Source organism: Lytechinus pictus, chromosome 12 (genome assembly GCF_037042905.1).
Source record: "Lytechinus pictus isolate F3 Inbred chromosome 12, Lp3.0, whole genome shotgun sequence".
Lineage (NCBI taxonomy): Eukaryota > Metazoa > Echinodermata > Echinoidea > Temnopleuroida > Toxopneustidae > Lytechinus > Lytechinus pictus.
Window position 1 is genome coordinate 14221326 of NC_087256.1, and position 22015 is coordinate 14243340.

General features: G+C 35.5%; 1 protein-coding gene across 1 annotated transcript; it reads left to right on the top strand.

Moving 5' to 3' along the window:
* The first annotated feature begins 2397 nt into the window (after positions 1-2397).
* LOC129272434 (adhesion G protein-coupled receptor A3-like) lies at positions 2398-18875 on the top strand. Its single transcript, XM_064108017.1, has 16 exons — positions 2398-2463; positions 2959-3030; positions 4517-4686; positions 4996-5219; positions 6319-6478; positions 7093-7298; positions 7942-8088; positions 9459-9553; positions 10143-10386; positions 11102-11321; positions 12541-12645; positions 13424-13527; positions 14247-14383; positions 14709-14998; positions 15408-15474; positions 15874-18875. Exons 1-16 carry the CDS (start codon positions 2432-2434, stop codon positions 17504-17506), a joined length of 3906 nt encoding a protein of 1301 aa, XP_063964087.1. The 5' UTR covers positions 2398-2431; the 3' UTR covers positions 17507-18875.
* Positions 18876-22015: the final 3140 nt, after the last annotated feature.

The window sequence follows — 22015 nt, forward strand, 5'->3', positions numbered from 1 at the left end:
TAGTTTTAGCAGGAGTACCTCAACTGGGTCTTATCCAAAGTGCTCTTCTTTATTTCATCTACTTTTCTTAAATCTAATTGTTTTTTTTCCTCGAGATCTTTTTTATCTTTGATTAAGGAAGATATGATTGAGAAGAAGTCATTTTGGGGCAGAGTAAATAAGAAGCAATTTATGAAATGAATTCTGTCAGCCAGCCGACTCGGTGACAGCCAATCTGTTGCCACTTTGATTTCCTCTAATCAATACTGCAACTCTCAACGGCACGGTGTTATTCTTGCAATTTCATGCGATTGCTCTCATAGAAGGAGGCAGCTGGAACACCAATACCTCTATCCGCATTGACTAGCTTGAGAACTTTAAATATTAATGCAAAAATTCTAAAACTGATTCCACAGTGAATGGTGGTGTGGGTATAAAAGTTTAATACATGATGAAGCCATAAATAAGGACCTGGGGCCCATTTCATAAGAGTTACAACTGCTGTAACTTTCCTATTATCGCAACTACCATGGCAACAGGGCTCAGCAGCCAATCAAAATCAAGGTTACTGTGGTAGTTGCCATAATGGCAAAGTTACAACAGTTGTAACTCTTTATGAAACAGGGCCCTTGTACCAGGATGGGGCAGAAAAAAGTTTTGTCCATTCATTATCATGTACTACCAATGTCAAAAAATGGTAATTCTCCATGTTCAGGGAGGAATAAAACTTTTTTCATAGTTCAACGGGAAGAAAATAGTAATATTTCATATAATAATATACAAAAGAAATGGCGAGTGGGTGCTGTCATCAGTCTCCTCATTTGCATACCGACCAGGATGTGAATATAACTGTTTTGTGAAATTAAGCGAAACTTAAATATGTCATAACTTTGAATTTTACATCTAATTTTGATGAAATTTTCAGGGTTGTGCTCGTTGGACTTTTCTCTTTTTATTCAAATTAACTTTTTGCTGGGGTGGACTTGTCATTTAAGAGGATGAATTGACAGAAAAGAAAATCTGCAATGTTTATTGATGATGGATGTGTTCAGTGACCCCTTGCTACAGATGATCTTCTTTCATATTCCGTGGTACACAGAAAAAGCTGATGATGGAAATTGGCGGACAGAGAGTGAGAGATAGTGAATGAAAGAGAATGGGAGGATAAGGGAGGGAGGTCAGGTAGGAAGAGCAACATCAAGTGAAATATGAAATGCGTTCCATTGTGGTTTAGCTCTGTCATAGAACTGCAGGAATACTCTAAAATAATCCAGCTGTAGTTTATTTTACTATTTTTTTAACATTGAAAATTCAATTCAATTCAATTTATTTTTCATTCTTCAACATAATACAAATAATTACATGATAAATCAGGCCTGACAAAGAGCTAACACAAAGTCACAGAATTTTTTGTTTGTTTGATGTACTGATAAAAATAAAGAATGTACATATCATTGATAGACACTCTGTCCATATAGTATTGATTCAGGTCCCCACTCTGGGGCACTTTCTTTGCAGAAATGGCCCCAGATATCCTTTTTATTAATGTAGAGGAAAGTCTTGAATAATATCGCTAACGAAACATTCACAGCCAAGATTCAAGTTGCTGTTCATAATATTTATTATGGATTCATCTCATTGATTGACTTAGAACAATTATTTCTCAGAATCCCAGAATTTCTTGTTGATTAAAAAAAAAATGAAATGGGTTCCAGGAAGATAGCAATTTTGGGATACACTTTCAGTGTACGACTGTTAACTGTATATAAGCAAAAATAATCATGTTCACACACTTTCTTTGTCTTTATTTCTAAGTGATACTGTGAAATGTAAATCATATGAATAATTTTGTATTGTTCTTTTTTATTGAAAATGAATAAATATAGATTTGAACTTAAACTGAAAGATTTAGGAAGTTTTGTAGGATTTTGACTTGTTCTGTGTTTGTATTATATGATTCATAATAAAGTATACTTTCTCTGCTTAGATTCTCCATGAGTAAACGTTACTCTGCATTATAAAGTGATGATTTTTTTTTTCTGTTTCTGTTTAATTTACATTTTTAAATTGTATCGAAATTTTAAAAATGATGAAAAGACTGGTAACATCAGGAGTGAGGCCTCCTAAAAAATGTTTAGAATTCTAGATTAATCAGTCGATCAATCAATCAGGCAATATAGGATTCAACTTTGACAAATTATGCTTTATATAAGTAATAAATTTGAATGAAATTGTAATATTGTAATTCATTATGCCAGTGCAAAAAAAGATGAAAAGGTGCATTTTAATTTGAAGGAGAAGTCCATCACCCACTGGAAGAAAAAAAAATGTACACTGTAAGTTTGTAACTTTATTATGAAACTCAACTTAGCTTTTGTTTTAACTGAAATATTTTCTTGTGTAATCTTGCAGGGACCTATCGTACAATAGGCTTGGTAGTGTGAATAACTCCATGTTCATTGGATTATCATCACTGGAAGAACTGTAAGTAATTTCAACCCCCTTCAGACCCTTAGCTTTAATTTATATGCAGAATAGTATTATAGTATCCCATTTACAGGCCTTCTTCAACTTTCCTGTTGACTGATTAGAAAAAAAAGATTGACCAGAAGATTGATCAGAATTGTTTCTACAAATATAAAGCTGTTGATTGCAATATTTTTTGTTTTAGGTCATCTGCTGGTTTTATGAAGTGGTGACTAACATGATGAATGTATCATAAACTGTTTGATTATATACATGTATAGGATAATAAATTACAATTACCAGCTCTATAGGTCTTGAAATGGACAGCACATTGTTTCATTAAACTTGTTTATCAATCTTCATTTAATGTGAGCTTTGAAATTTTAACTTTTGAAGTCATGCTTATAGCTACTGATATGATCCAATTTGATTTGCCAATTATCATTTGTCTCACATTGTAAATCATACGTTTATCAAATGCGATTTCATTTATTTTCATGTTTTCTTTTTCAGTATTTTCTCCCACAATCAGATATCAACCATTTCACAAGCGACCTTTGACCGCCTCACCATGCTCAGGAGACTGTAAGTTGTTCTTTTTTTTTGGGGGGGGAGGGGAATGAGTACATTTTCTTAAAATCTGAAATTCATTGTGCCGTAATGAATAAAAGCAAAATCTTATGTACAATGTGCTGAGTAGTGACCACAATTTCAGAAACGTTTGATTACCTCTTTGGACATGCTGGATTCAATGCAATGATAATTGAATACATTATAAAACAAGGTAAAATTCTACTGCAGGAATATTTCCAGTATAAATAATGTTTTAAATATTTCACCACTCATCACACCTTTGAAATGCTCATTTGCTATTTGAAATTAGAGAATATTTGGATGATAATTCATACACCAAATAACTAAGTTTTGTATGTAGCAGATATTATGGACATTGCTATGTAGAAGTTTTGATCAAAGATTATACAAGAAGACAAATAAACATGTTTGTTGTTTGCTGATGTTTCAATTCATTGCCCTTCCTCTTTGTCCAGTTACAAAGCCTTCTTTGTTGTATTGAGAGAATTATATCCTATCACTAAAAATTGCACCTCATTGTGACTCCAAAGTTGACATCTCAAGGGACATTTATAAAAAAAACACCATATCAAATGGAAATGATTATTTACCCTGAATTCGATCTATTCATCTATTGAAGATTACTGTAGCAAAATAAAAGCTTTGCATCTTCTTTGCATTGTTGGCTGTTTTTTAAAAGTATTTTCAGCCTTGGCACAAATTCCCTAGTGAACATTTCATCTATTTTCTTGTAAAACTATTACTACATCAATTCACAAGTAGAAATCTCCAGGGCACAAATAAATTAAAACCTTTGATTATCAATCTTAAATTTTGTAGCCATGTAGTGAGGTAACTATTTTTGTATCCACAGTTTCAGATAAATTTGCTCTGTTAAATAAAAACAAATTTGTTGTCTTATATTTCATCATCTTGTCCTTACGATACATAGGAAGTTATCTCTCTAGGTCAAATTGGAATGGGAAATAGAGATTGGCGAGTCCATAAAAAAAGGTTGAATAACCATTTATATCCATCATCAAAGATACCCCTTGTCGATTTAATTCAAACTTGATCTTATTGTCATAGTAATCACATCGTAACATCTCCAAATGCTTCCCTTGGGTTAATTTCTTTCCACTGTTGTTGTGACCTTTATGAGACTAATTGCATCTATAATGTGGGTACTCAAGCTATAAGGGTATGTTTTCTTGCCATTATTTTTGTTAAGGATATCAAGTATTTTGCCATTCAGGATATGGGGAGAGTTGTTCACACAGTGGTATTCTGTACCAGTTGTACAACATCTACTAAAAAGTAAAACTTTTGTGTTATATTAGTTGTGACGTGTTCTTATCAATGACTTGTGAACAAATATTAGATACATTAGTGTGCATACATGTATCTTTCAATGCTTTCTAGTAAATTTTAGTAGAAATTCAAAGTATCAAATGAAAATTCTGATGTTAAAATGAAGACCTCTCACCTTTCATTGCAGTGAGTTTGCATCAGAGTATCTGGTCTGTGACTGTAAGTTGGACTGGATTGTGAAATGGAAACGCACTCGAACCCCAAAGGTCAAAATCTCCGACAGTACGACCTGCGCAGTGCCAGAGTCTCTCGCCGGTCGCCAGGTCAGCAGTTTGAAGAAAGCCCAGCTCAACTGTGGTAAGTGAATTAATGATTAGCCGGATAAAATAAATGAATTGGAAGTAGCAATTTTGTTTATATATTAACCAACTTCAAGATTACTGAAATTCACCAGACTGTTAGTGATTTCTTAGCTAGGTTGAATCTTTGCCTAAATTAAAAGAGCTCATTGAAAATGTTAAGATTGATTAAGGTATTCTTTTGACTTCATGTATTGTTGCCTAAAATATATGGGAAAGCCACACCAAGCATTTGTAAATCAATCGTATCAAGATCAAGATCGTTAGGCTTGATTCATCTACTGTCTCTTCTCTCCCAACCGGTCAGACTTTCCCCTGCAGATGTCCCGCTTTGAGATCCGTCCCAGCAGTGACCAGGTGGTCTTCAAGGGGGATCCCATATCACTGGAATGCATTGCGTCTTACCTGGATGAGACCCAGCAGATGGTGTGGCTAAGGAACAAGCAGGTCCTAGAGAACAATGCCTCGGCTGGGATCAGCATTGAAACCCACACCATGGAAGACCAGGCTCTCATGACAAGCACTCTGACAGTAAGTAATCCTGCATTGGTGAGTTGGGGCTATGAAATTCAGGAAGTTCCTAAGAGAAAAATTGATTTGATTTGGTTTCGTGTTTTGTTAATGCTGGGCGGCCCCTTCAGTGAAAAGAATCAGTTTTTTTTCCAGGAGGCACTGTATAATAGTACAGTAACAATATCAAGACAATACAGATTTTAAAAATACATAACTAGGTATCCTTTTATTAAAATGTTCTACGCCAAGGTATAGACATGGCATGATATTACATGTTTTGAAAGGCAGTAATGAGCAACTCATATCCTTGAGGATGTCAAATAAGTATTATTCCAACGATTTTTAAGGCAGAAGATATTTATATGCTTTTCACATTGCATTTCCTTAACCCCATACCATCCTTAACCCCGGACTATCCTTAACCCCATACTATCCTTAACCCCGGACTATCCTTAACCCCATACTATCTTTTTTTGGATTTACACTGTCTTTCTTAACCCCATACTATCTGCTTAGCCGGGGTTAACGCCTTAACCCTGGACTATCCCACAGCTCATGAATATTGATGATTTTACCATACAGAGCATGATTAACGTGCAATTTCGACTTCTGTGATTGGCTATTGCTTAGCCCCGCTTTTCCTTAGCCCAGTTTCGTTACACACTGCATCTCTAAGCACCGCAATTGTGGTGCTTGCACCACAATAAGCCGGCTAACTCTGCTTTTTTGCAGGGCCAGATAGTACTGTACTATTTACCGTGCTAGCCCACTTTACTAAAACTAGTGTGAAAACGAAGTGGGCTAAGCTTAACCCCAGGAAATTGGTGGGGCTAAGGCCCCCCCTTAGCCCCACCAATTTCCCGGGGTTAAGGAAAAAAAGTACAGTGTGAAAAGCGTATTCGAAGAGAAATAGCAATTCAAATTCAGAATTTTGAAAGTAAATGAATGTTGCTGCACATTATTCAAAATTACTCTGAGTACTTTGTATTAGGATCTTTATGCAACATTGAGACAAAATTTATGCAATTCAATGCAGTCAACTTGTAGCAACTTTAATACTTGACTTCCATAAGCTAAATCATAGACAATTAAAATATGTTGATCTTTGATTGATTAGATTCAACAGATAACCCAAAGCACCGGTCTGTGGAAGATGGAGTGCCAAGTGATGACTGGTAGTGGGCGTGGCAAAAAGAATGTTATGATGGATCTGTATGTGTTTGGCCACATCAATCAGTCTCACAACTGCCAGGAAGAAATCACAACTAATAACAAAGGTAAGAGAGTGAGAGTCAGGACGATGAGGTGGAAGAGAAAAATGATGATGATAATGATGATGATGATGATGGTGATGATGGTGGTGGTGGTGGTGGTGATGATGGTGGTTGTGGTACTAGTGGTGGTGGTTGTGGTACTGGTGGTGGTGTTGATGGTAGTGGATGGTGATGGTGATGATGATCGTGATTAATGAGGATGATGATGACCATGAGGAGAAAGAGGTGAAGATAAAAAAAAAGTATGTTCACAATTGTGAGGAGGAGGAAGAAATTTGTGGTCTTGGTAATAATGTTGATTATGATATTATGTTTATGATAAAAAACTTTTGTGTTGCACTTGCACTTTGATGTCTGAATGTACTTTCAGTTGATTTGATTGTAATATTCAATAGGTAATTACTATGCATCTGATCAACCTATTCGTTGAAGCTCAAGTCATCATGATTTAACAACTAAAGAGTCTTTTGTTTGAAAACCATTTCATAAATATATATCTGATATTACAATCATACTTTTTAGTTTCACTACTCCTTCATGTGCCTCTAATCAGACACCAGTGATAACCAATGCCCTATAGAATCCGATGATTGCAGTTTATTTCTTTTCTATGATAGGTACCTTTCAGTGGCAGGCGACCATCCCTGATATGACGGCAGAGGTGCCCTGCCCGTATGGAGGAGGTCTTCACTTCACTGGTGGTGATCCCTCAAGGGCCAAAGGAAGACGTACCTGCTTAGAAGGGGGCCAGTGGCAGACCCCTCAGACGGATCTCTGCGATTACGCGGATGAGGTCACCCGCATGCTGGAGAAAATGGCAATGGTAGGAGAGAATTTGTCAGAACTAATTTGTTTATGTATAGGAATATGGAACAGTTCATGAATAAGGTACACATAATTCAATGTTTCAAAAAATATTAGACCAAGTTAGGGATTTATTTCATAAGACATTTGAATTATAATTGTAGTTGTTTTATTTGTTTTCAGTTTTATATTGTGGAATTTTTCGTTAACTTAGTCTTATTTGTTTGATTTATTTCATGTAAATTTCATTTTTATGTTTAGTTTGATATGTATAAACAAAAACTATGCAGAACCTCATATGATATATATCTTTGGGATGTAGATGTGATGCTTGTAGGTAGTTCCTTTTGCACCTGACCAGTGGATGAAAAATGGCACAAATGCTGATATTCAACCAAAAATTTTATCACTTTATTATATATATTCCTTAGAGCATTTTTTTTAAGTTGCTGATTTTGTTGCTAAGATTTCATTATGCAGTAAATGGCACAAACAAATGAAAATGTTAGATTGTTATGAATATGAATAATCCTGAGTGTAAGATTAAAAACATCTGTATTTAACCTGATCAATTTGTTTCAAACAAATTGTTGGAAACAGTCATTTATTTTTTTTATCAATCCATACTGAGTAACCCTTATTCTTTCCATCACATCCAACAGTCATCATATAGAAATGCTACAGTGGCACTTAAATCAGCTAGAAGGGTAGAGGTTCTCACGGCAGATGCTCATACTTTCTCTGACAAACTGAACGTGGTCTTTGTGGCCAGATTCATTGAAAAGATTCATCAGTTAACAACAACAGATGTGAGTATTGTTCTTCCAGCATTTCTTATAATGTTTAGAAAATTATTGCCCCCCCCCCCAGAAATTAAGAAATTGATCACTCTTATTCTCAAAACATTTTGTTTAAGTACTGTGATGATACTGGATAAGAAGGATATCACACATTTTATATGTTATGTATTTACTTTTGTTCATATTTTCATATTTTTAAAATGTGGGATGATGGTTTGAAGTATTATTAAGTGCTTGATTGAAAGATAAGAGATATGAGACTCATTTCAACTTCATTACTTCCTTCCACCTGTCATCATTTCCTTAACACCCATTTCCAAGAACGAGGAGAGGAGAAATAGCAAGATGAATTTGAAAGCAGTCATTTATAGATATTCTTACCGCCTTGGGTCTTATTGGCAGATTTGTGACATGCTCAATCACATGCAAGCTCTTTATCTAATAACAACATGACCCAGTTTATAATTGTGTTAGCATTCATGCCTTAAGGCTCTTTTCATGTAATTGGAGCACTCTAATCTATTGATTAGGATTCCTGATAATGTTTTGCAAGATAAATGTTTTTTTTTATCCCTTGGATATACTCCATGAACATTGTTATTGAGAGGATTGCTTAAATGTAATTGCATTTTCTTTCCTTGTCTACCTTTGCTTCTCTTGTCTCTGCCATTCTGCAGTCTTTTTTTAAAATACTTATTTTATATCTTCACACTTTCTATTTTCTCTATTTTATTCACTCACCTCCTCATGTCTTCCTTCAATTCTCACTATCTCTCTCCTTGCCTTCTTACTTACATTTATCTATCTTTAATGACTATGTTTCTTGCTTTACCATTATTTTCCCTCACTCTGTATTACCCTGTAATTTTTTTTCTTCGCATTACAGAGCTTAGGGTGGATGTTACACCAAGCCTAGTACTTTTGATTTGTTTGCTCATATCATACATAAGGGCAACAAGCAATTTTTCCTTCATGAGAGCACAAATAGTCCCTAAAATTCACATAAAACTCATGCTTTGGGGCAACCATTATTCTCAGAGTAGTCCCAAGATCTCTCACAAAAAACATTCAAAATTATTTAGAAAATCAATATTTGAACTGTGGCAGAATTTTACTTGCATTTACTGCATAATAGCTTGTTGCCCCCAAAAAGTAGCCCTTGAAATTAAAGAAATAGCCCCCAAATTTCTGCAATTGCCCCAATGTAGAGGAAATGATAGCCCCTAAAAAGTGAAAATTCTTTCCTACCCTGGCTCATATTGCTTCATGCTATCAATCTTAATTACCAATTTTACCATCAATTGCTGCTTTCATGTACATGTATTTGAGCCTTGGGAGAATGATTAAGAATGATTTTTTTTCTCTCCATTCTTCAACAGCTTGGTCAAACTATGATAAACATTGCAAGCAATCTGATGGAGGTCAATTCTACTCTGCTTGCTCAAAGTCAGATACTAGATAGTTCTTGCTCAAAGTAAGTTTATCATGTATTTATCATGTAAGTTTTTAAAATGTCATAACTCCGAACGTATATGGATCTAGTTCATGAAACTTGGATATAAGAGTAATCAAGCATCAGTGAACATCCTGCATGAGTTTCAGGTCTCATGACCAAGGTCAATGAACTTTGGCCGTGTTGGGGGTATTTGTTTAATTGTCATCATATAGTTGTAACTTTGAAAGTTTATGGATCTAGTTCATGAAATGTGGATTTAAGGGTAATCAAGTATCACTGATTGTCTTGCATAAGTCTTCGGTCACATGATCAGGGTCAAATGTCATTTAGGTTCAATGAACATATGATGGTGTTTTTTGTAAATGATTATTCTATAGTCGTTTCAAAAGTCAGCACTGCTGCTTTATTGAATCGCGAATTGCAGGCGAGACTGCCAGAGGCACTCCACTTGTTTTTTTATTTGTTCTAATCAAATTATTGGGTGAAGAAAACATGGCTTTTAAAGATAAATTTCAGATGTGATAGATTTAACCCCCACCCAAACAACTTCACTTCTCCTTAACCTTATCTTTTGTTTCTTATCACAAATTGTCTATTTCATCAACAGAGTGATAGCTGCCTTAGAGTACTTTGCCAGTAACATCCTGAGGCATGGTCATGGGATAGAAGTCGAGCACTATGCACCCAACATTGCAGTACGTGCCATCAAACTCCCAACAACCAATAGTTTCAGCGGGATGCTGTGTGCGGCCATTGTCCCGGGACCAGGCCAGCTCGAAGACTTCTCCCGACAGAACGTCAAGTGCCACATGAGTAACATCACTTCGGCACAGTTAGATGTAACAAAAGGGGTGAGTTCACCAACAAAGAAAAAACACATAAGAAATGAATATATGATTAAATAAATGAATGCTCTTGGGTAAAAGGCAACAAACCCCAAAGTAATAATAATAATAGAAAAGAATTTTAGTCATTTGTTTTTGCATGAGAGCCTGTGTTATTGATTTTAGTTTAATAGAAGAAGGAATAATAATATTGAAGGTGAAATTTGTTTTCTCACTTGGGTGGGTACATGATTATCTTGCATATTTTTGACATAAAGTAGGAATTGTTTCTTCTAAAGTGCAGATATTTAAAAAAAATATAGGTATGCCTTAATCATTTATGGTTTTTACCCTATTTTGAAGTACAACGAACTGAGTGTAGATTAATGGATATTTGATGAATTATGATTGTAATAAAACTTTTCCTATACAGAAATCCAGTAAATGCGATAAAATAGAAAATATGTTTTGCTTAAAACATACTATGGAACTCATCTTTAAGCTATAGAAATTTATGAAATGTCTTGGTGTTTGTGAAAAAAGAATAAAAGAAATGAGGTTCGATGAATGATAGATGATTAATCTCTAAATATTCTTTACAAAAGGAAAGATAGAACAAAAATAAGGGTTCATAACTGAATGTTAATAATTATATAAAAAAACATATGACATAATGGTAAGTATATATCCACTGGTTAGCAGAAAACAATTTACTTCATATTCTTGTCCAATTTTTATCCAGCCTATCGAAGCATCCATCCAGCTCCCTCCAACCATCTTCCAAGGTCTGACCCAAGGTCAAAGGTCAGCAGCAGGTCAGACGTCTTCACGACCTGGTGTGGTCCTTCAGTTCTTTGTCTACAAGAATGGTAGATTGTTCCCTTCCTTGAAGCCAGGAGCGCAGGGTCAGATGGTCATGTCAGAGAGAGCAGTCACTTCTATGGTGGTCGCCAGTAAAATAGGTACGTTGAGGACTTGAAATATGTTGTTCTGAGGCCTATTATTGTAACTTTGCCGTTGTGACAACTCTCATAGTTCAATTCAATTCAATTAATTTATTTTCTCTTTCAATCTTTTTACATTCACAATGATAGTTCAATATACATATTTACAAAATATAACATTTAAATCATTTATATAATACAATAATACTCTGAAAGAGAAGGAGACCAACTGAAAAGCAGAGCTTGTAGGGTGAAGGCCCCCTTTCATAAGTACATTTTATGTATACAAAAATAAGATAAAATAAAGAAATAAACAATATATATATATAATGAAGAAAAAATAAACAAAAATAAATAAATAATAATAAAAATAAATGATTCAGTATACACTGTATACAGAAATCATAAAACGATTAAACATATATACAAAGAGAAATTAATAAACACATTTACATATTAAGTTCTGAATTACATTACTTTGTGAAAAAACGATAATCTAATATGAATTCAAAAGATATTTTTTAAGTTTTCCTTTGAAATTTTGTATTGAATTACATTGTATAAAAAATGAAAAAGAATTCCATAATTTTGGACCAGTAAAAACAAATGTCTTCTGTGCAAACGATGTTCTATTCAAAGGTAAATGAAAGGAACTCGCCTGGCGAGTGAAGTGCTTATGAATTGTATCATTTTTTACAAACATATTATTAACAGGACTCAGCAGCAATTCAGAATTAGGATTTTCATGTAAGTTACAATAATAATGATAAAGTTACGATAGTTGCAAGTCTTAATGAAATTGGCCCGAGATCTTTCAAAAAAGTATTTGAAGATTATTGAGAGAAATCATGGGAATCACAAATGTATGCAGTGTTGGACAAAATTGTTAAAAGAAAGACGGTGTATGAGCTTAATAGATCCTGCGTCCTTCGTACTTCTTCAAAACTCTAAGCATTTCCTATATGTTGATCCAAATGGCTGTTTCACCAAATTGTTTGTAGAGTCATGCATAACTGTACCAATAACTTTTGCCTTGACTGCTAAAATCAGATTCTCAATCGATTTAATTCCCATCAGCTAAAAATGAAATATTGTGATTGTAAATTAACATTTTTTTTTTAAACGACCATTAGAATGTAAACTTTATTTATTGTCAAATTTGATGAGGGTGAAAAGAAACCTACTCTGTTTTAACAATCCTAATATATATCTCCACCCTTATGATGTTTTTTTCCAGAGAATTACAATGTGGTCAATCTGACTGACCCTGTCACATTGACCTTTCAACCTACGAACCTAGGTCACAGTGAGGCACCAGTCTATTGGGATGTTACATCTGAAGGTTAGTTTGGAATCAGCATTTTCATTCAGTCCGTCTTAAGAGTTTGGATCATTAGAAAAATTAACATCATCCTTTTGTCTGTCTTGTTTAGAAAATCAGTGTTATCATTTTATCTGTCTTAGGGGGTGTTGCAAGAAAATATTTGCAATCAATCACAAATATTCTTTTGCAATTTTACAGTTGATTGATCACTTTTAACTTTAAAAAATCAGATTGCACCGCATTTGCTTGATTTCGGGAATGAAAATAGACTTGCAATTGATCGCAAGTTTTCTTGCAACGCCCCATAAGAGATATACGTGTAAGCCAGTTTGGGATCGGTAGAAAATCAGCATTTTAATTTTGTGTGTCTTTGTTGCCCAGTCGAGGCTCGGGATGAAATCCTGGTGGTGACATGGTTACAGGACGGTTCCGGGATTGGATTAGTATTTTGAGACCATATTCCGGCAAGGAAAACAATATAAAATTTTTTGGCCTGATGTGTTTATATTCTTTTCATGAATAAGTTGAATTCCTCTTTTTTTTGCTCTTGCAAATAATATGGGAGAAGAAATGAGTATATTGCAGGTCTTTGCATTAATCTTACTGTGTACAGTTGTAAATTTACTCTCGACCAATCATATGCAATGTTTTTAATAGCCCACAACAGCTGTCAATAAAGATCAATTCTTGAAACCCTTAGCAATAATTCCATTCTGTGGCAAGAACCCAATACATTGTAACTCCTGGAAGTTTTTATTTGTATCATTCTTGACATTATATGTTTCATTTTGTACAGGTACTCATGGAGAATGGAAATCAGATGGATGTAAGATTGTAATGAAAACAGATAATATGACAACAGTACAGTGCAGTCATCTAACCAACTTTGGCATTCTTAAGGTATCAATCTCTTTATCTTGTAATTCCCTATATTTTTTTTTATAGGGACCAACTAGGTCCAGATGACAATGGGATAACTCTTTGGTTTCTTCCTCTTGTTTTTGTTTCGAATCTGACTGGAATGTTTACCCTCTGCATTTAAAATATGCAAAGTTGAATGGGAGGGTTGTTTTTATATAGTATCTTTTGATGGCTATACATAATGGTCATTTCGTAATGGTTACCATAATTGTACGTATAAGTTCTTTATGAAAAGGGCCATTTTGCCTGTTTCTTTTTCTAACAATTTTTGTATGAGTAGGTATTGAAACCGGAACACAATAGTGGATAATTTACTGTATCTATCCCATGATAATTTTTTGTGCCACGAGATGACTTTTGTTGTGTATGAAGAGGCGAGTATATCAGTGATTTTGTTTGTTGGAAATGTAATAAATATCAACCTGAAGTATCTTCAAACTTACACTCAATCCAGCCTATTCTCCAAATTCAAAACACTCACTTGCATGTGTAAGACTACTGCAAATAGGCATAAAGTATGTAAATTGTTATACACACACCTAAAGAATTTTATAGATGCATTCAGAAAAGAATTGATGTAATTCCGCATTTAAATAACTCAGGAGGAAGGATATTTATTTTAGTTTATAAGTATGGATACATTGATTTATTATAAGTATAATGCATTTTCATTTTCTTTGGGTTTTTTTCTCCCCTAGGATTTTAGTGATCCAGAAGGTCAGTATATTGGTGGTTTCTGGCCAGCGTCTGCTCTTCATCCTGCTATATACATCGGTAGTTTCATCCTTCTTGTTCTTCTCTTCCTCACACTCCTCACCTATGTCTGCTTTCACAGGTTGGTACAAAGTTCCGAATCTTTGTTGTAAGAGACTTAATATGCAATCAATTTCAAGTATCAGTTACAAAGTTGATATGGTGTCACAAAGCTGAGCAACATCTTAAGGTTCAACGGTCAAATGTTTGATATGTATGTGTAGTTTATCTTTCAGTAGAACATCGAAAAGGGGCTGTAAGTTTACTTAGTCCATTCCAAACTGTCATTAGGAAAGTGAGATTTGATATGGCCCTGAGAAACAGCATTTGATTCACGAGATACTGTATGAATGTATACTGTATGTAATGTTTCTTTCTTCAAACTCTCTGTACTGTTACCCCTTCAGCAACATCCGTATGAAACGCAAGTGTCGTCACTCCCTGATCAACATCTGCCTGGCCGTCATGTTCCTAGTAGTCTTCTTCACCGGGGGTATCAGGTGGACAGAACCTGTGCTGCTATGTCAGATCGTTGGGGTAGGACTTCACTACTTTAGCATCTGCACCCTTCTGTGGATGGTGATCCAGGCCAATAACTTACGCAAGGCCCTGGTGAGGCGCAACAGACCTCCTCTGCCGCCGGGAGAGAGCCCCCCTCCTCCTAGGCCCATCCTCAGATTCTACTTTGTTGGTTGGGGTAAGCAGTTAGATCTTCTTTAAAAGGATCTCACCTGGGTCCTGCAACAGAAAGGGTAGCGATTGATCATTCGCTGGTTATCAAATTTGATTGAGGCCATTGCAATCAAACATAAAAGTCAGCTTTTATGATCATTGCTAAGCTTTGTGTTACGGGCCCCAGATTACATATCCACTGCCTCTGCTAATTGAGCCATATGTGTCTCTTCTTTAAAAATATGCTCTAGAGATATGCATGAATAATGAGAGAACCAACAAAAGAGGAGTGAGAAAAATCCCATCGGATTCCTGTTAAGTGATGGACTTTACATTTATTATTTTATCTAGGGATGACATTTCAAACCTTACATGCCTTAGTGAAAAAGCTATTACATACCTAATTTGGGTTTCTGATGTATTATATTTTACAGGCATTCCTATGATTGTAGTGGGCATTACAGTCGCTGCATCTCCAGACATCTATGGTGGCTCTGAAATGTAAGTAGTTGAGATATTCCTCAAACAAAGGGGCAGTTTATGGATGAAATACATTGATGTATTGCAAACTTCATAATTTGGAGAAATCGGTTGGGTTTTCTGTGATGCTTTTAGAAGATGCTCCTGAACATAATGATATCACACCTAATTGTGAGACAGGAGTGTTGCATTTTAAAGAAGCAGGTGTTTTATTTTTAGGGGGGGGGGGGGGTGAAGCGGGAGGGAGACTTTGTAAGTGTTAACCGTGGTTAGTAAAAATTAAGTCAAATAATTGATATGATCAATTTATATCTTAATCTGTGTAGATTTACAATGAATCAGATGTCTACTTTGGTTTCTCAAGAAAGTCGGCCTGTTGCCCTGTACTATTTGAATTGTATCTTTTTTTTCTGTTTTCAGTTGCTGGATTGCAGATTTTACAGTGAGCCTGGCAGCCTTCTTTGGCATAGCAGCAGCCATGGTTAGCCTCACTTGTGCCATGTTTGTCTGGGCTTCTATGCACGTCAACAGGGCGCCCTCTATGGCCCAGCTGCAAGCCTACGAGCTTCGAGACCAGAACCCCGATCACAAGGACCTACCAAACCACCGTGGAGAGAATGGAATGGACAGACAGACCGGTACGGACAACGAGTCGGTCGTTACGCATCGTACAGGAATCTCTGGAATGTCCAGTGTCATGGATTCTGAGTACACTTTTGCCAAGCAGATTACTGCAGCTGTGCTGATGCTGCTAGGATTCGTCGGGACCTGGACCTTTGGAGCTCTAGCCGTCACCCAAGCAGACTTCCTTGGCATGATTTTTTGCTATCTTTACGCTGGTACTGCTGTAGCACTGGGCCTGTTCATCTTTGTTTACAATTGTGGAATGCGTAGTGATGTCAAGTACAACTGGAAGAAGACGTGTGGTTGCACGCAAAAGGATCGGTATACGGTTGCAGTGACGTCTGGTCAAACCAACCAGAGTAGTAATAATGGCCATGTGGTACAGAGGAGACAATCGGCAAGCAGTGTGGATTCTAACGCAACAAACAAGTCCAATAACACCAATCACTCGTATCCGTCGGTAGTGTCAGGGTCACGAAAGACATCAAAGTGTAACTATGTACCGTCTCATACAAACACAGGCACTGATGCCTCAATAGACAGTAGCACGCAGGACAATGCAGGGCGCGTGCATAACTATGACAAGCACCGAAGTAACGGTTATGCCCAGCGTTACCACAAGCAGGTGCGTAGCCGTAGTAAGAACCACAAACATTCTCGTTACTCGCAGGTTTCGCGGGATGGCCAGGAAGGGATAGCCGTTCCGCCACCCATGGTGCCCATGTTACCCAATGGGGCGGGACGGACGGGCAGCAACTCCAGTTTCCCAATCACCCACATGCATCAGGTTGACACCAACCATCAAAGCCCTGCTAGCAGCAACTCTTATCTACCTCAGCATATGCATTACATGGGGAGCCAGCCTCGTATGGTGCCGCTTACTCAAGAACTGCACAGTAGCCATTCCGGGTTGGGATTGCACGCCCAGCCTGAGGCTCTCTGTACCACGCAATCCTGGGATGCCCTCAGGGAGAACTCGCTGCCTCGTAGCACTGCATCCAGCGAGCGTTATGTAAGAGACAGGACAGGGTTTGTGCAGCCGGTCCGGCAACATTACATAGACTGCCCGCATGATGGCAGCATGCCGCGGGCAATGTCTGGTAAGAAGCAGTCGCGGGAAGAACTACGCAAAGGCTCTGCCTCAAAGAATTCTTCCCGGGATCACCTACCCCGACATGAGGACATTGCGGAATACCCTATTGTTGAGATGAATCCTCTTTTAGAAAGAACTCATAGACCGAGTATTGGAAATCCCCCAACGTATGAAGAGGTGCTCCCTGAAAGCCAGGCTCTGATTGGAGGAAACATGCGAATGGAGGCGGAGCATGTTAATGGTAGCGAATCAGACCACAGTCGAGTTCTGACTTCAAAAGATTACCAGATGTCACAAAATGGTCTCAGTGGAGACAAGAGAGAAACTAGTGTTTGAGTTATTTGTTTAAAAATCTTCTTGTATTCATTGTATTTTATACATGTTGTCTTATGATGTTGAGTAGATTACATGCTGAGAAGTGTTCATGTGTTTATTTCAATAGCACTGGCTTGCAATGTTTTCACCTTATATTTTGGCTGAAATGATGTGGGGAGGTTCCAAGAACCTGTCTGTTCAGAATTTGTTTATTAGTCTTGACAGATATATGATGTAATTCAGATTTTATATTAGTCATGATCAGTGCCAAGCCCGTAGTATTTACCCATACTGTATATTTTTACAAATGGGCAAAGATCTTGTTTCAACCTGTTTGTATTCAATACACATTTCCATTGGGGGTACTGATAGTTAGCTGTGGAATGTAATGTGTTACATTACCTTATGCCCTTGCTAGCATGTATTTGCTTTAATCTGTTCTGCCTCTTACATCTTAAGCCATCCTGCCCCCAAAACAATGGAGTATGCTTTTCTTTATTCACATACTTAAATACAAAATGATCAATGTGAACTTTGATTTACTAGCAAGCATAAAGTACTTGTATTTATTTAGTGAATGCATGGTCATTTGCAAGTCAATTCACCTCTTCATCAAGAATGACCAAATGTGAAGTAAATGCTGATTTTACATTTTTTGTAGGAAGCTTTTGAAGAAAAAATATTTTGAAACTAAAGAAAAATACAATCATGTGTACATTAAACAATTAGCTACTTATTTTCATGTAAATGAACTTCCAAAGGCATAACATGTCAAATCATGTATTCATAATAGTTTTAGATAATTGATAGAAATATGAAAGCATTTAATCCTTTAATAGTTGCAACTAATGGGACACACTTCCCAGTTTTAAATCTCTTATTTTCTTTTTGCCAATTTGCTGTGCAATGTTTTTTAAAACCAGTTTTCATAGACCAAAAAAAAATGAGTCAAGATCTTTTATCTGTATCATGCCAGCCTAAATTAATATACACGTAGTACTAAATCATGTTCCAAATTATGTTTTACTATCTTGTTTTCCTATATCATGTGTAATTGCTAAAAGTTTACTTCAGTACTTTTGCACAGTAGTTTATGCCTAAATGTATTCATTACAAACAAGTACTATTCATATTTTTCCTTGTGAACTCTGCCGAGTAGGTGAATTTGTTCATGTAAACAAGAAATGGTTCATTGCACTATTCATGCTTTATATATGTCATCCAAAATGACAAAAGGTTAAGTAAAGGGATCTTGGTGTGCCTCTCTTGAACTAAGTCAATCAATCACTCAGATATTTGCAAAGTTAATTGTTTTAGTAAGTGCAAAATATATGTGATTGGATCTCATCATTTATCATGTTATCATGTTTTTTTTGTATTGCTTTACTTAAATAGGTACCATTAAAATTTGGATTGTACCCATCAAGTAAATTATTATTATTTTTTACAGAGGCAGACATTTTCAACATTGCCATTTAACATAAGGAAATGCAATTGAAGTTTACAATTGATTATAAAAGGTTTTTTAATGGTTTGTCATTGACAATTAGTTTTACAATAGATATCATTTTTTTTAAATATTATATCGGTGAGATCAGTGACTATTTCAGATAATTGGACAATAAACAGATAAAGCTGTAATCTGGAAAAATCATGAAAATTATTCAACCTTGATTTCCTCTTCAGAATCAACTTTTTTTTATGCCATTCATTTCAGTGCCGAGAATGGGCAATAAAAAAAGACCAAAAAGAATGAAAATAAACACAAATATCTATTGCATATAATAGGTCTTTTATGAGATAATTCAACTAAAAATATATATGTATTTGGAAACATTTGGGATGAAATCTGCATGGGGCAGTTGTCACCATGTGTCACAAAGGTATTTACTGAATTTGATACTGACAGCAGGAACCATTTTTTTTGAAGAAAAAAAAATCTTGTCAGCATGAATTTGCTAATAGAAAAATGTAGCTTTGTTACTGAATATACCATGAGACTTACATAGAAAGTATTCAGTTTTTGATGTTTTTAGATAGTTACATATTTTTATCACCTAATCTTTGAATTTTTGATACAGTTTGATGCTGTCACCTTGGTCATATGATTATTGTTATTTTTTCTTTATTGACTTGAGGCACGCCTGTCTGATACATTCAGTCAGTATGTCGTGTGTGATTGTGATGGTTGTATGAATCTGCAAGCGAATGAGTAAATTTTCCACCATTGCAGTATTTCAGCACTTTTACTCTGTCCTATTTTGACAAAAGGATACAGGTACAGTTGTATCGTAAGTGTAATTTCCTGTAAAAGAGCAAAATAGTTCTGTCATTTACATAGACATCAATGCATTGGCATGGTGATTAACCTACCGTATATCATAGCAGCATCTGTTTTTTCTATGAAATTTGACTTCAAAGACGAATCAATTTGTAAAATATGAATACATTAAAAACTCAGTTTTAGTTGATATGGCACTTGCTTCCTTTTGTGCAAGTAGGACAATACTGTGGCACCCCATTCTATTTGATCGTATGTGTAGTATTCGGTTATGTCTACGCACAATCAACATTTTTCCCCCCTTCTTATGGAAGTCATCTTGAGTTACAACTGATCAGTACATCAGAATGCTACCATGTACAGTGCATATGCGTCAAATGTACATATGAATATTGTAGACTAGTCATGGTTGTCTTTGATACGATGTCCATGTATTCAGAGTTACATGTACAGGGTTTGTACTAGCCTGTAGGAACTCGACCTTGCAGTTCTGATGAAAGGGTTATATTATATTAACTCATTGGTATTTCTTTGGATTAGACGTGTTCATGTTCTGTTATTGTTTCTAAATGGGATGAAAGAATGGCACTTATAAAAAGAAGATTACACAAGCAGGGAGAGAGAGATGATGGTGGGGATCGGAAAAAGATTTTTAAAATACTGAGAAAACTAGGATCACCAAGAAATTTCATTGATATTTATACCACAACCTTAAGTCTGCAAACAGTTTGTATGCATTTTTTGTTCTCCATATTTCTGTCTCATGGCATGTAATGAAGTGGAGACGGACATGTCATTTTACTTCAACTTTGATTCTGAATGCAGTAATGTTTTTTTTATAATCAATCTGTTTTGTTGGTCTACAAATGAAATGGGAAATAAGGAAAGAATGTTGAGATTATAATCGTTTTGTGATTTTTATTCTCATCTGTGTACATAAAAAAGATAGCACAACATTATCAGGACCCACTTGCCACATTGTTAATCAAATTTTGAAGTTGATGTTGTCTTTCATATGTTTTCTCTTTTAACAGGAATTGATTTTTATAAGGCATTCAACTTGCCATGTTTATTCAATTTTAGATTGTTGTCTGCTGGAACCATATGGTTCTATTCTTTGCCTCTGGGTTAATTAGAATAATCAGAAGTTTATAGCTTAATTGGACTGTTTTAGCAGTTAAATAATTAGAATTTGTCTGGGAATGATCACTCCAATGATGTTCTTTACCATGGAAGCAGTATAGAAACCCCCAGTAAACCTGCAAAACATATTGTGTATTTTTTTTATATTTATTATTATTATTATTATTATTATTATTTTTTTTTTTTTTTTTGGGGGGGGCTTTCCATAATTAAGCAGTCTTACATGTAAGCCATGTCTTAAGTTACATTGGTGCTAAAAAGATAGTGAACCCCTCCAGTAAATGAACATATTTAAGTGTTCAAGATTTGCCATGTTATAGAGATGTCATTGTGAAGTCAGGTGATAACATATTATATTCAATAAAGTTTGTTTTTCTGGGTTTGCCCGACATTGTAGTGTTGTTGTCTACATTTAACACTCGGCATAAAGGAGTGCATTTTGTGGTGGGGTTCACTAACTTCCTAGCACCTCTGTCATCCACAGTTTGGAAAATGGGCCTCTGTGTTAAGAATTTTCAACTTCTATTCTTTCTTGTGTACAACTCATGTTGCTGTTACCCAATTTTGATTTCTTTGGAGTTCTTGCTATATTTTACATACAATTTTGCATTTAATATCACCATTACAGCTGTACGTTTTAGTACTTTGAATATATATGAAAGTACATGAAGTATCAATTTTCTTTCATTATTTAGATTTTTTCCTTTTAGTTTCTGTCTCAGATTCTTATAATTTTGATTAAAGGAATCGTTGATTTGAATTTGCTTCATAATGAAAACTTATTTGGTACATACAAAAAAGTAATGATATACAATCATGTAGCTTCTATGTTTATAAGAACTGATTTATCAAATGAGGACTCGAGTTGGGATAATGGTATTTCTGTGTGATGGAAGTTGGCAATATGCCATTCTGTAAAAACAGAACATGTATTCAGAAAACAGAGAAATGTTAGAACATTTATCGTCAACGTTATTTTTTTTACTCCTTTGAAGCCCCAATCAGGTTTTTTCAAGTTTTAAACATCAGAGTGCTCTCTTATGTTTATTAATTATTTGTATTGAACAATCCATAATTTTATACATTCATGAGTCAAGTGAATCTTC

Bases quoted from the DNA above. Each gene is read 5' to 3' on its own strand.
- LOC129272434 (XM_064108017.1), top strand. From the start codon at position 2,432: ATGTTCATTGGATTATCATCACTGGAAGAACT. The intron at 5,220-6,318 runs GTAAGTAATCCT...TTGATTGATTAG, and splicing joins TCATGACAAGCACTCTGACA to ATTCAACAGATAACCCAAAG. The intron at 10,387-11,101 runs GTGAGTTCACCA...ATTTTTATCCAG, and splicing joins AGTTAGATGTAACAAAAGGG to CCTATCGAAGCATCCATCCA.